Raw genomic sequence first — 13423 nt, 5'->3', positions numbered from 1 at the left:
TATGGTCAGGCAAAGCCTTGTTCCTTGCCCACTAGAGGGAGCTCTTGGCCAGTCAAGCTGCCTAATGCTGCTTCCCCTAACCTAGGGATGGGTAACCTATAGGTTGGGACACAGGGCAGGCAGCTATGGGTAGAACAATTAAAGCAAACCTCTAATTGCTCACTGAGGATAAACCCCACTAGCCCCGCCCATCTGTTCCACTTCCTGCTGCTCCTTTCCCAGGCTGTGCAGGGGAGCCGGCGGCACTCAGCACACTGCGCTGTCGGATAGGAACCAATCATCAGCTAGGCTGACCTGATAGGGAACTGAAGCCTGTCTGTGCTTGTGTGACTGCAGGGCTGTGATTGGCTCCTCCCTCTCCTACTGTGCTTCTGGCAGGGACCGTTAGGACACACCCACCCCTTAATGAAACACAGACAGGGACCTGAGAGGATCTATAGGGAGCTCCAATAAAGGGGACATTGTTACAGATAGGGTTAATGTTTAGCCCAAAGGGAAACCAGCACCGTATATTATTCATAATTGCCTACAGGGTTAGGGTTTTTTATTTATCCTGTTTGTCTCCTGTATGTCCAACTGGCTCTTTGTCTGCTTCCCCCACTACTCCAAACTATTCAGAACTGGGGGCCACACTGGGCTATGGGTTATTTTAGGTCTCCTATAGGCTGAGCACGTTGGTGCTGATTACGGATTGGGCTCAGTTGCCGGTGAGTCAGGGACAAAGCACATAGCGCGGCGCTGAGAAGAACAAACAGAGCGGGAGGCTCCGCAGGGAGAATCAGCAAGAGGTTATGTGGCAGCTGTTGAAAGCTCTGCACCCCTCCTCCTATCTAGTTGGCCATATGTACTTATTAATTAGACCCGCCCCCTCCTTTATTTCAGCCAATGAGATGGGACAGATATAATAAAACAAAATGGAAATGAGAGGATATCAGATTCCAGGTGGAATGATGATTTATATGCCCTGGGAGCTGACAATCTATTTCCCACACTGTTTCAGTGTGGAAAATAGATTGTCAGCTCCGCTGTCTTGCTTTGGGCAGCGGTATCTGACCAGGCACAGTATGTGGCCAATCAGCCACATTGTACAGAAAGGCGGAGTTTAAGCTCAAGGCTCCCTGAATACCATTAGGCTGATCTGTGATTTGATGCCAAACTGCCAGCGCCCAATTCCTGCTTCAGTAGGAAGTTATAGGTGCAACTAACATTTTAGTAATTAGAGCTCCTTTTATCTGTTCCCATATCTGAGCCTCCCTCATAACTAATCCATAGACACAGAATAGATCCTGCCACTAGGTGGCGCAAGTAACACAAACTAAGCTCAGCTGCAAAGGCTCCGCCTATCTCTGCATTCTTACATGCCCCCCCAATACAAACGACCACCCACTGGGGCAGACTGCCTTAAAGGGGCAGTTCACCCTTAATTTAGCTTTTAATTTCCCACAGAATGGCCAATTCTAAGCAACTTTTCAATTGGTCTTCATTGTTTATAATTTAAGTTTTTAAATTTGCCTTCTGCTGCTGCTGCTTTCCAGCTTTCAAATGGGGGTCACTGACCCCGGCAGCCATCCACGCGTGCTCTGTGAGGCTCCAGTTTTATCGTTACTTTCTTTTCTATTCGCTTATTCATATATCATTCTCCATTCTAACCACACCCTGGTTGCTAAGGTAATGTGGACCCTAGCAACCAGACAGCTGTTATAACTCCAAACTGGAGCAGCTGAACAATTATTGAAATAAATAAAAAATGAAGACCAATCGCAAATTGTCTGAGAATATTACACTTTACATCGTACTAAAAGTTACATTTCCCCTTTATGTCCCTCCCCCAATAACACAAACTGCAATGCAAAGAAGTGTCATTTTTGTTAAAAATTTTATTAATCTTTGCTTTCTGATCCGTATTTGATAATGTGCAATTGCTCCGGCCTCACAGTTAGGGGAACACACAGCGATATCTTGGCACTTAAAGAGCAGAAGAGAAGGATACGGGGTGGGCGGGCGGGGAAACTGCATTAAGCCACACCCACTGGACAGCGGAAGTGGGCGGGCTATGGAAAGAACTGTTGGGATTGGCTGCTGAGAGTGCGCTATTAGTATCAGGTTTGGTAGAAAGTAAACTTTTTTTTGTGTGTTTTTGTTTTTATTCTTTAATTCCTACGATTATAAACATGATGGGCGCCGGCCGAGGCGCGAGAGGATTATCGTTAGTGTGCGAATCTCCCGCCATTCTCATCCTATCCACCTATTGGTAATGACCTGCAGGCTGAGGCCCTGACATTCTATCCACTTGGCGTGTTGGGCGGGGCGAGGGCTGTGTCACTCACACTCACAGCCTTTACTTTAAAGGACAAATAAAATATTTCTTAAATCCCATGTAACACACTTTAGCATGATTGCTCTGCCCTTGCACAGAATAAAACCCAATATATACATCAGACTGGAGGGTAATAAGCCCCACCCCCCCATGGGTGTAACAGTTTACTATAAAGTATGAGGTGACCAATCAGAATCCTGACACCACACCCCATGACTCCATACCGTTTAGGACTTTTCTAGAAAGGGGAAGAGTGGGCAGGGGGTAGGAGAGAGCGGTCTCCGGGTGAACCAATGCCGCTCAGTCAGTGAGCTAGCAATCGGCCCGACACTTGCTAAGCCAAAGCCATACAATGTTATATCTGAAGTAGCGGCTGAACCAAAGGGCCTGCTGGGGGGGTCAGTGAGGCAGAGAGGCCTATGGGAGATAAAAGGTGCACAAGTATCATTCACTATACACACAGAGAGCAGACGGACAGACAGCCAGGCCGGGGTCCCGCCTACACAGCCATCCAGCCAACACAAACAAGCATACCTAGTGCAATCTTGGTCATAGTAAAATGTGCTAAATACAAGCGCGCAGAGACCCGGCCTGGGGGAGAGAAATGCGCCAAATGCAACCGCAAGCAGCAACAACTACGGCAAGTACAGAGGGGACGCGTGCAACTGCATTGCTGCTTCCCAGCCAATCACAGAGAGCGCAAAGCCTACAGCGAGCGCACACAGGGGGGCGCCCTGCCCATACCCAACACTAGTGCGCCCTAACAAGGCAGTCGAGGGCTCGATTACTTACAGTGGTGCTACGGTCTCATATTCTCCCTCGACCAGTTGTGTATATGATATGTCGGACCACCATTGTGTTGGGGCGGGGGGGGGGGGGGCACATTGAACCTTCCTGCAATGCTCCTTTTTCATTCAATTCTCACATTTACATCATTCTAATAAATATTTTGTATAAAAGAAATAAAGCCCAAATATACAGGCGACTCCCACACACTCCCATCTCTCAGCCTGCCCCCCACATTGTACAGGACCATGTGCTACGGGGACGTTTCCGGGGACATTACCGGGGACATTAGGGAAGGCACCTAAACGTGCACAGGTTTGGTTGGAACGTTCACTTTGATCTCCCCCCAAACCAGTGATGCGGCTCCTTCCTCAGCATTTTAGTAGTAGACGTCAGGCTACTAAGAAGCGGTGTCAAGAGACCGACACAAGTCCATAACAGGGAATGTGGACAAGTGTCGCTATCTCTCTCTCTAAAGGACAAGGAAAGTGTAAATGCTAAGGGGGGGGTTCTAGTAGCTCTGCACGTATGATCCGAGCTGGGAGCCTATGGGAAACCCCTCAGTGCAACGCACTCCTTCCTGCCCATGCCACCATGCAAGAGGCGGGATCCCCGAGACTCGCATCACAGCTACAAGAAGCCACGCCCATATCAGTTACACTCGTCCCTGGTTGGTTGCACTGTGGTTCTTTGGTTGTTTCTGGCCAATAAATCCCAGCATTCCAGATGCTGTGAACACCCCGCTATCCCACACTGCACCCCAAATACCGTCACGTCGGGACAGGCGCTCGCACACACACAGCCCCCTCGTCCCCCAACACGGTCAGCTCGCCTCAGCCTTGAACTTACCATAAGTGAGTGGGTTATACCAAGTGGCGGGTGGGCTTGAAATGAAAGGGAATTCTGGGGGGGGGGGGTTATTAAAATAAAACAGTCTCTCTGCTCCGGGCATCAGGAACCCAGGAGTTGGGTTATCAAAGGGCCAGTGATATCGAGTATCTACCTCAACTGCACTATAAAAGGATGCAGAGGATCTATGTACAGTTCAGTCCCGGTGAGCGATATGGAGGATCTCCAGACTTTTACAAGCATGACGCGCTGTATAACGATGCCGAGTATCCCTATACACTGAAAATGGACACGCTGGGTTATATAATGACACTGCGTATAACTGTATACTGATAATGGACACGTGGGCGCTGGGTAATGATACGGAGTACCTCATGCAGCAGTGTATAGCGATACCGTGTGCCTCAAGTGCCACCGTCGTGCAGCAGCGTACAAGCCATAGCGAGCACTTCCATCGGTGGCGTACGGATGATAGCCCATCTCCTGAGTGCCTTATTGTCCTCCCTCCTCCTCCTCCTTGTGGGAAAGGGAAGGGGAGGGAATATCTACATAGCAAGGAAGTGGAGTCACGGCATCCCCTCCCCCGGCTCCCCCTCATAACCCGCCCCGTGCTCCACGGGAGTCGCCGCCCCCATCAGATCGGGCTCCATTTTGCCGGTGTCGTTGATGAAGGAGGTGTAGGCGTCGCCCTCGGCCATGAGAAGCTTGAGTTTGGGGATCCAGCTCTTGCGCACCACGCGCCGGGCGTTCGTACACATGTCGGCGGCAATGGCGTTCATCTCACTCTCTTTGAAGTTCGGGGCAAAGTTCTGACAGTAAACTGTGGGCAAGAAGATGAGAAACCATAAGCTGCCTGTCCTTTATACACAGCAAGTACCCCTGCCCATGTGATGCCAATTAACCCTTACTGCCCCCCCTACATACGGCCCCTGCCATTGTCACCTACATACGAGGCCACCCTTGTTTTCTGTTGACAGTCATAGGTGTGGTACCCACTGCTCCACCCCCCCACACCATGCAGCACCCAATCACAAGAAAGCTCACATTTCACTGCGTGCAGCACTCTGCTGTCCAGTGGTTTCCTGCTGGGGTCGTTGGTCGAGGAGCGGATTCCGGTCCCACAGCTGTTGGCTAAAGTGTTTCTAAATACAAAGACAAGAGTATTAAGCAACAGGTATGGCAGCTCTCACCTTCCCCCTCAGCCAATCACATTAGGTCTTTCTTGTGTGCTTGGTTTCAGGCACTTTAGTGCCCACCATTCCTATATGTGCAGCCACTAGCACCAAATCACCCGAAACTGCCCCTGGCACCTACAACTCTTCCCTCCCTCATTCATTCATTCGCTACATCCCAGCCCCACGGCCCAATATCTGCCACTCTTACCTGTCAAAGAAGGAAGCCAGCAGCCTGCGAAGTAGAACTTTATGTCGTGTTCCAGCACTGATGTGACAGTTCATCAGCTGAGCCCGAGTTATAAACACATTGGTACCTAGAGCCCAAATATACAGAAAGGATACTGAGACCCAGGGCAGGGTGATACAGTGACACAGACAGGAGGGGGCTATGGGACATGGAGTCTGTCCCTCCCACTGCAGGGTGATACAGTGACACAGACAGGAGGGGGCTATGGGACATGGAGTCTGTCCCTCCCACTGCAGGGTGATACAGTGACACAGACAGGAGGGGGCTATGGGACATGGAGTCTGCCCCTCCCACTGCAGGGTGATACAGTGACACAGACAGGAGGGGCTAAGGGAAATGGAGTCTGCCCCTCCCACTGCAGGGTGATACAGTGACACAGACAGGAGGGGCTAAGGGAAATGGAGTCTGCCCCTCCCACTGCAGGGTGATACAGTGACACAGACAGGAGGGGCTAAGGGAAATGGAGTCTGCCCCTCCCACTGCAGGGTGATACAGTGACACAGACAGGAGGGGGCTATGGGACATGGAGTCTGCCCCTCCCACTGCAGGGTGATACAGTGACACAGACAGGAGGGGGCTATGGGACACGGAGTCTGTCCCTCCCACTGCAGGGTGATACAGTGACACAGACAGGAGGGAGCTATGGGACATGGAGTCTGTCCCTCCCACTGCAGGGTGATACAGTGACACAGACAGGAGGGGCTATGGGACATGGAGTCTGCCCCTCCCACTGCAGGGTGATACAGTGACACAGACAGGAGGGGGCTATGGGACACGGAGTCTGTCCCTCCCACTGCAGGGTGATACAGTGACACAGACAGGAGGGAGCTATGGGACACGGAGTCTGTCCCTCCCACTGCAGGGTGATACAGTGACACAGACAGGAGGGGGCTATGGGACATGGAGTCTGTCCCTCCCACTGCAGGGTGATACAGTGACACAGACAGGAGGGAGCTATGGGACACGGAGTCTGCCCCTCCCACTGCAGGGTGATACAGTGACACAGACAGGAGGGAGCTATGGGACACGGAGTCTGCCCCTCCCACTGCAGGGTGATACAGTGACACAGGGGGGGCTATGGGAGCACAGCGGTACCTGTCACTAGCTCTATCTTCTCTGCCGGGTCTCCCTCCTCATACAATTTGGGGTGACAGCGGTTGCCAATCTGGCTGATTAGTTCTGCGGGAAGAGTTGCCAGATCCTGCCTGACGCGCACGCGGTTCCTGGAGTCGGAAAATACCGGATCAGGAAGAGCCTCCACCTTTTCAGCTGAAGGGAAGAGAAATGCAGTCAGTAGACGAAGGGGAAGGGGACACAGGCACCAGGTTAGAGGTAAGGGGGCCACACTATACTGTTTGGGTGCTACCGACACCTCAATGTGACCAATGGCTGCCCCTCGGCCTACACTGCATGTGGCTCCCCAGTACTGCCCCAGAGACTGTTTGGGTGCTACCGACACCTCAATGTGACCAATGGCTGCCCCTCGGCCAACACTGCATGTGGCCCCCAGTACTGCCCCAGAGACTGTTTGGGTACTACCGACACCTTGATGTGACCAATCGCTGCCCCACGGCCAACACTGCATATGGCCCCCCAGTACTGCCCCAGAGATTGTTTAGGTGCTATCGACACCTCAATGTGACCAATGGCTGCCCCTCAGCCAACACTGCATATGGCCCCCCAGTACTGCCCCAGAGACTGTTTAGGTGCTACAGACACCTTAATGTGACCAATGGCTGCCCCTCGGCCAACACTGCATGTGGCCCCCCAGTACTGCCCCAGAGACTGTTTGGGTGCTACCGACACCTTAATGTGACCAATGGCTGCCCCTCGGCCAACACTGCATGTGGCCCCCCAGTACTGCCCCAGTACAAGAGGGCAGGGGATCTCACCGGTCTGGTTGACGTTCATCATGCTATACATGGTGTACATGTTACAGATCTGCCGGTACTGCTCCTCCGTTCCGTCCTCTCCTACTTCCTCCTCCTCGTCTTCCTCGTTGTGATAGGACCCGGGGCTGTCACTTGTGTACGCACTAGAGGTTCCTGGGCTTGTCCTCTCTGATCCGGCTGGAGCCACTTGCCCCGCGGGCCCCACGGCTGCACCCCCACCCTGTGAGAAGCGCGGCACTTTCCTACCCACTCCGCCAGCCTCCTTCTGCCCCCCTTCCCACAGTCTTTTGGCCACCGGAGTGCACTGCACCGCCTCCGACTCCTGGCTCTCTGTCTTCACCTTGGGGGCTCGGGAGGAAGAGGAAGATGAGGAGGCGAGAGCAGCCGCTGCCGTTGCTGCCGCCGCCACTGTGGCCGCTGGACTCGGAGGCTCAGAGCCGGGGGTCTCCTCGGGGTGAAGGCCTTGGGAGTCGCAGCTGGGGGAGCTGACCTTCAGGAAGAACTCGGTGCCCTTCTCCATGATCTCCTGGATCTGCAGGAAGCCGGCCGTGTACATGAGCAGGAACTGGTCCCCCACGTTCATGCTGAGCCGGCCCGTGTAGCAGAAGCTCAGGATCTGCTGGAAGGACTGCGGCTGGACAGAACCGGGCAGCTCCACCACCGGGTTTTTGCTGCTGTGAAAAAGGTCTCTGAAGTAGGAGCTGCTGGCTGCCAGCACCGCCCGGTGGGCTTTGAACTGGTGCCCCCTCACCACCACCGACACGTCGCAGTACAGGCCCTGGAGCCGCTGCTCATTCAGGCATTCCAGGATGCTGTTCCCGAAGTTGGGGATCTCCATCTGCAGCGTCTGAGACATGGCGGCGGGAAGCTACAGAGACAAGGAAAAGGGGAGGCAGCGGGGAGGGTGCCCAGGCTGGGGAGACAGGAAACACAACAGGGTGATTATTACATACATGTATTCCACACGCACCCAACATGCCTATGTACAGCCCTCACACAGGGACATAGAAAGGGGAGGGATTTATAGAGCGCCCCCTGCTGATGAGAAAGAGCCCCACCCCCAGGAGATGTATGAGCCCCTCCCCACAGTGCAGCTCTACTGCTGCCAACAGGACAAACGTGGAACTGCATGGGATGGTTCCCCTTTACTTTCACTATTATCCTCCTGCTGCAGAATGGCCAATTCTAAGCAACTTTACAATTGGTCTTCATTATTCATTTTGCACTGTTTTTGAATTATTTGCCTTCATCTTCCAACCCTTTGCAGCTGTCAAATGGGGGTCACTGACCCCGGCAGCCAAAATCCTATTGCTCTGTGAGGCTCCAGTTTTATTGTTATTGTTACTTTTTATTCCTTATTTTTCCATTCGGTCCCTCCCCTATTCATATTCCTGTCTCTCAATCCAACTCTACCTTAGCAAGTCCATGGTTGCTAAGGTAATTTGGACCCTAGCAACCAGATAACCACTAAAATTCCAAACCGGAGAGCTGCTGAACAAATAGCAAAAAAAACACCATAAATAACAAAAAATGAAGACCAATTGCAAATTGCCTCAGAATATCACTCTCTACATCACAGTAAAAGTTAACTCAAAGGTGAAGAACCCCGTTAAATGTTCCCCCAATAACTTCTGGGCATCTCCAGCCTGAAAACCACTGATACTTTGCCTTTAAAAGGGGCAGTTTCTGTTAATAATGAAAAGGATACAAAATTGCCTAATGAAATTGCCCTTTGTGCACCACCCGTTCCGACTCCTGAATTCGTATAGGAGAAGCAGCACTTTCATAACCAGACTACAATTCCCATCATGCCATGCTTTTCGTCAGTGGCATCATTGTTTCAGCAGTCGGAAGCAGCAATGCAGGGAATAGAAACAGACACTGCTTCACTAGCAAATACATGTATATTGAGATTGAGGAATAAATGGATATTGGGGAGCGGATTCAATTTATATTTTCTTTTATTGGGCAAAAGGCAGTTGTGGGTGTAGTTCCCCTTTAAAGCAGTAAAGTTAGCATCCAGGAAACTCCATGAAATATTAAAGGCCGTCCCTCCCTGCACCTATTCTGGCTGCGCCCGCTCCGGATTGTTCTGGCCGTACGGGCCCGGCACATAATACAGGGCATTGTGTGGGGTAAGGGAGGGGCAGTTTCATGTACAGTTTAATTCAGTTACTGCCAACTGCTCCCTCCCACACACTCAGGCAATGTCACGAGGCAAAGCTGGCAGGGAGAGACTACTAATCCCGCACCTTAGGGGCCACTGTGGCACAAGAGCTGACACTCAGAACAAGGAGATCAAGTGAATCACATGGATGTGACCTGCAGTTCAGCACTTCACTTACCTGTGGAATTAGTATAACAGAGAAGGGGGGGTTTCAATAATAATAGAAGACCAACTGAAAGGATGCTTGTACCCACAGTCACGTAGACATATGAGAAGCTACAACTGACCTCCCTATATTATGGGCTATAAGCCAATCACCATGTCCAACCCTATAAGGGAAAAGAAGATCACAAGCAGATGGGACCCAAGCTGCTCCTCTCAGCAGTCCAGGGGCCCCCCTACTCCCCTCAGGCCCCCCCTGAATTCAGCCCCTTTACCTGTGCATGTAACAAGCCGCCAGTTGGCCGTTGTAGGCCGGCCCTGAGCAGCCACGTGCCACCCCGCCAGTTTATACAGAGATGCTGATAGTTGAACCAGTAACAGTACTAGGGTGGGAGCACAGAGCGCAGCCCATAGGCCCAGTCCAATATGGAATATTCTCCTCATATAAATAGGACAGAATGGGAGGCCCTCCTGCGCCTAAGGCACAACGTGACTCATGACTCTATAGCAGCAGTTCTACCGATTCTTTAGCAAAGCCGCATACTCACAGGCTCATCATAGGGAAACATATTGGGGATTCAAACCTGCAGCCCCCCAGGGAGTCCCACCCAGCTTCTCACTTCCTCCCCACCCAAACTCTCACTTCCTCCCTACCAGCCTCCCCCAGTCTCCCTCTTATTCCTCCCTGTTCCCGACCTCTAATACTTTCCCTCTTAGTCCCCTCACCCACTCACTCTTAGTACCCCCCTTACCAGCCACTCACTCTTAGTACCCCCCTTACCAGCCACTCACTCTTAGTACCCCCCTTACCAGCCACTCACTTAGTACCCCCCTTACCAGCCACTCACTCTTAGTACCCCCCTTACCAGCCACTCACTCTTAGTACCCCCCTTACCAGCCACTCACTTAGTACCCCCCTTACCAGCCACTCACTTAGTACCCCCCTTACCAGCCACTCACTCTTAGTACCCCCCTTACCAGCCACTCACTTAATACCCCCTTACCAGCCACTCACTTAGTACCCCCCTTACCAGCCACTCACTTAGTACCCCCCTTACCAGCCACTCACTTAGTACCCCCCTTACCAGCCACTCACTTAGTACCCCCCTTACCAGCCACTCACTCTCTCTCTCTTAGTACCGCCCTTACCAGCCACTCACTCTTAGTACCCCCCTTACCAGCCACTCACTCTTAGTACCCCCCTTACCAGCCACTCACTCACTCTTAGTACCCCCTTACCAGCCACTCACTCACTCTTAGTACCCCCCTTACCAGCCACTCACTCACTCTTAGTACCCCCCTTACCAGCCACTCACTCACTCTTAGTACCCCCCTTACCAGCCACTCACTCACTCTTAGTACCCCCTACCAGCCCTCCTCTTTACCCCCAGCCACTCACTCTCTTAGTACCCCCCTTACCAGCCACTCACTCTCTTAGTACCCCCCTTACCAGCCACTCACTCTCTTAGTACCCCCCTTACCAGCCACTCACTCTCTTAGTACCCCCCTTACCAGCCACTCACTCTCTTAGTACCCCCCTTACCAGCCACTCACTCTCTTAGTACCCCCCTTACCAGCCACTCACTCTCTTAGTACCCCCCCTTACCAGCCACTCACTCTCTTAGTACCCCCCTTACCAGCCATTCTCCCTCCCCCCCCCCAAACCCCTCACTTTCCTTTAATTACCCATCCCTATCACACTCCCTAAGACAAATGTATCAAACACAAGGCCCATGGGCCGAATCCGTTTGTTGTGGCCCATGGTGACTGTGCCTGACTGTGCAGCACCAATCGCCTGACTGCGCTCTGACTGCGAGGGATCAATCGCCTTATGGTAAGTTTGACACCCCTGCCCTAAGTGACTCTACCAGTCCCATTTAGCTTTTCTCTCTCTAGGTCACATCTGGCCTCTCCCAGTCACCCTTCCCATCCTCATATCTCCCACCCAGGTGCACCCATAGCACCTTCCCAGGATTTGTGCCACTGGCCTCAGATGTGAGCAGTTTGCCCATACACATCCCCCTAATCACGTGAGGCCTCAGGCTATGATTTCTCAGGTGTTTCCTTCCTTTGTCAGAGCAAATGGCCCCACTGTATCAGCAAACAGAGTGTTTATAGCAAAGCAAACACTCCCACCATGCATTCCCCTCGGCTCCTCCCCCAGGTTGGGCCCCAAATCACAGAAAATCATCCCACTGAGCTAAAGCTACGGGCAGGGGTGCAATGTTCCTGAGTGGGAGCCACAGCCGGTCGATATGAGGGGCCGCACACACTTTGCAGATTTGTACAAACACCCAATTCCGACTGCCGACAACATGTACATTATCTGTTTGGCCCCAAATGGTGTCTTGTCGCATTAAAGAGGCAGTTGAGATGTAATTTATAGTTTGTTACAGTCAGGCCTTTTATTACCTGAATTCCTGTTCTGCCTTTATTCAACTTGTTTTTAAAACGCTATCTGGTTGTTAAGGTCACTGACCCTGGCAACCAGCTGCATGGCTAAATTAATGTATGTAGAGAAACTCTCTGCCATTCACCTTGCTCTGACTTTTAAACTGCTGCCTGGTTGCTATGGGAAGTTAGACCTTAGCAACCTGATAACCATAAAAATTGCAACAGAACAAAAAAGAAACCAGAGAAATAATCTGACCAACTGCAAGCTGCCCCTGCCCAGAAGCAACACAGACAAAGCTACTCTATCCTGATTGGTTATCACTCCCCCCAACCCCCCATTATATTTAACCAATGAAATCACACCCAGACATATATGGGAGCCCTTAGTAGTGTGCGGATCATCCCAACCCCATAGAGGGCCCCACCCAGCCGGAGGGCCCCCAGCTTTACAGCCCTACCCCCATCAGGTGAAACTTTCCAACTTTCCACTCATAAAGACAAAGCAAAAAAAAACTAACTAAAAGTCTCAAACAAGTGGCTAAATCAGCCCCCACAGAACAAATAAGCAGGGGCCGGCAGGGGATGCTGGGAGTTATAGTCCCCCCCAAAAAACAGGTGAGTAGACAAAAGTTGAAGCCCCTTTAACAAGTGTGTATACATCAGTGTGGGGCCAATATGGCGGCTACAAACACCTCCTTTTTCTAACGATTTCGCTCCATAAAGAGACATAAGGAAGATACGTACCCCTCCTGCTCTCACCACGGTCCGCTCCCCCCGGTGACCGCTTCCGTTTCCGGTCCTCGGGTCTCAGCGGCTCCGGGACCAACAGCGGCCATTCATCGCCAAGTAGGGGAGAGCTATCGAGCGCCGATGTTACCCAGCCGCGAAGGGGTGAGAGAGCGACTGCCGAGAGTTCCGAGCCAGACAGTAGGGGGAGATAGGCAGGCGCCTCAATCGAGCGTCGAGTCCGAGGAGCCAGACTATGGGGGGATGTGGGCAGCGCAGGTAGCGGAGCGCCGCAGCAACGAGCCAGACTATGGGGGCGGGGGTGAGACGAGCGATAGAGAAATAAAGCTAGCGGGATAAACAAATAGGGTCATTAAATAGAGCGGCGCCGGGTGCCTAGCAACGGAACCGGCTGAGGGAAAGCCTATCGGGCTGAGCGGGCGGGCTAGCGTAATAGGTACGCCGGGTGCGTAGGCAGGTAGCAGTACTCCCAGCGCCCAGGCTTGTGAGGGAGATGCGGCAGAGTGGGGCAAAAAAGCGCCGGTAAAAGCCGCGGCTGGAACGAGCGAGTCGGTGAAGCGGCCCCAGAGAGACGAGCCAAGCTGCGGGGAGAGCCAAAGTATCGGGGAAAAGGAACAGACTGCATCCCCAGGGGAGACTCAAGGATCGCCGAGAAACGGAGTAGACAGTGGGAAGAGATAGCCAGGC

General features: G+C 52.4%; 1 protein-coding gene across 1 annotated transcript; it reads right to left on the bottom strand.

Moving 5' to 3' along the window:
* Nucleotides 1-1859: 1859 nt before the first annotated feature.
* On the bottom strand, nt 1860-13294 carry nacc1 (nucleus accumbens associated 1, BEN and BTB (POZ) domain containing). The gene is made up of 6 exons (NM_001197205.2): nt 12734-13294; nt 7267-8179; nt 6470-6643; nt 5336-5441; nt 4997-5094; nt 1860-4772 (listed from the first exon to the last, which is right to left on the bottom strand). The coding sequence occupies exons 2-6, from the start codon at nt 8120-8122 to the stop codon at nt 4519-4521; spliced, it is 1488 nt and encodes a 495-aa protein (NP_001184134.2). The 5' UTR covers nt 8123-8179; nt 12734-13294; the 3' UTR covers nt 1860-4518.
* Between the last annotated feature and the right edge of the window lie 129 nt (nt 13295-13423).

This window comes from Xenopus tropicalis, chromosome 3 (assembly GCF_000004195.4).
Source record: "Xenopus tropicalis strain Nigerian chromosome 3, UCB_Xtro_10.0, whole genome shotgun sequence".
In the NCBI taxonomy this organism is placed as follows: Eukaryota; Metazoa; Chordata; class Amphibia; order Anura; family Pipidae; genus Xenopus; species Xenopus tropicalis.
The sequence above is the reverse complement of the archived record's forward strand: the minus strand, read 5'-3'. Positions and strand labels throughout refer to the sequence as shown.

Excerpts from the sequence above, each read along its gene's own strand:
- nacc1 (NM_001197205.2), bottom strand. The coding sequence starts at position 8,122 with ATGTCTCAGACGCTGCAGATGGAGATCCCCAACTTCGGGAACAGCATC. Across the intron at positions 6,644-7,266 it reads GATGAACGTCAACCAGACCG|CTGAAAAGGTGGAGGCTCTT; the intron begins GTGAGATCCCCT and ends TCTTCCCTTCAG. Across the intron at positions 5,095-5,335 it reads CTGGCTTCCTTCTTTGACAG|AAACACTTTAGCCAACAGCT; the intron begins GTAAGAGTGGCA and ends CTTTGTATTTAG.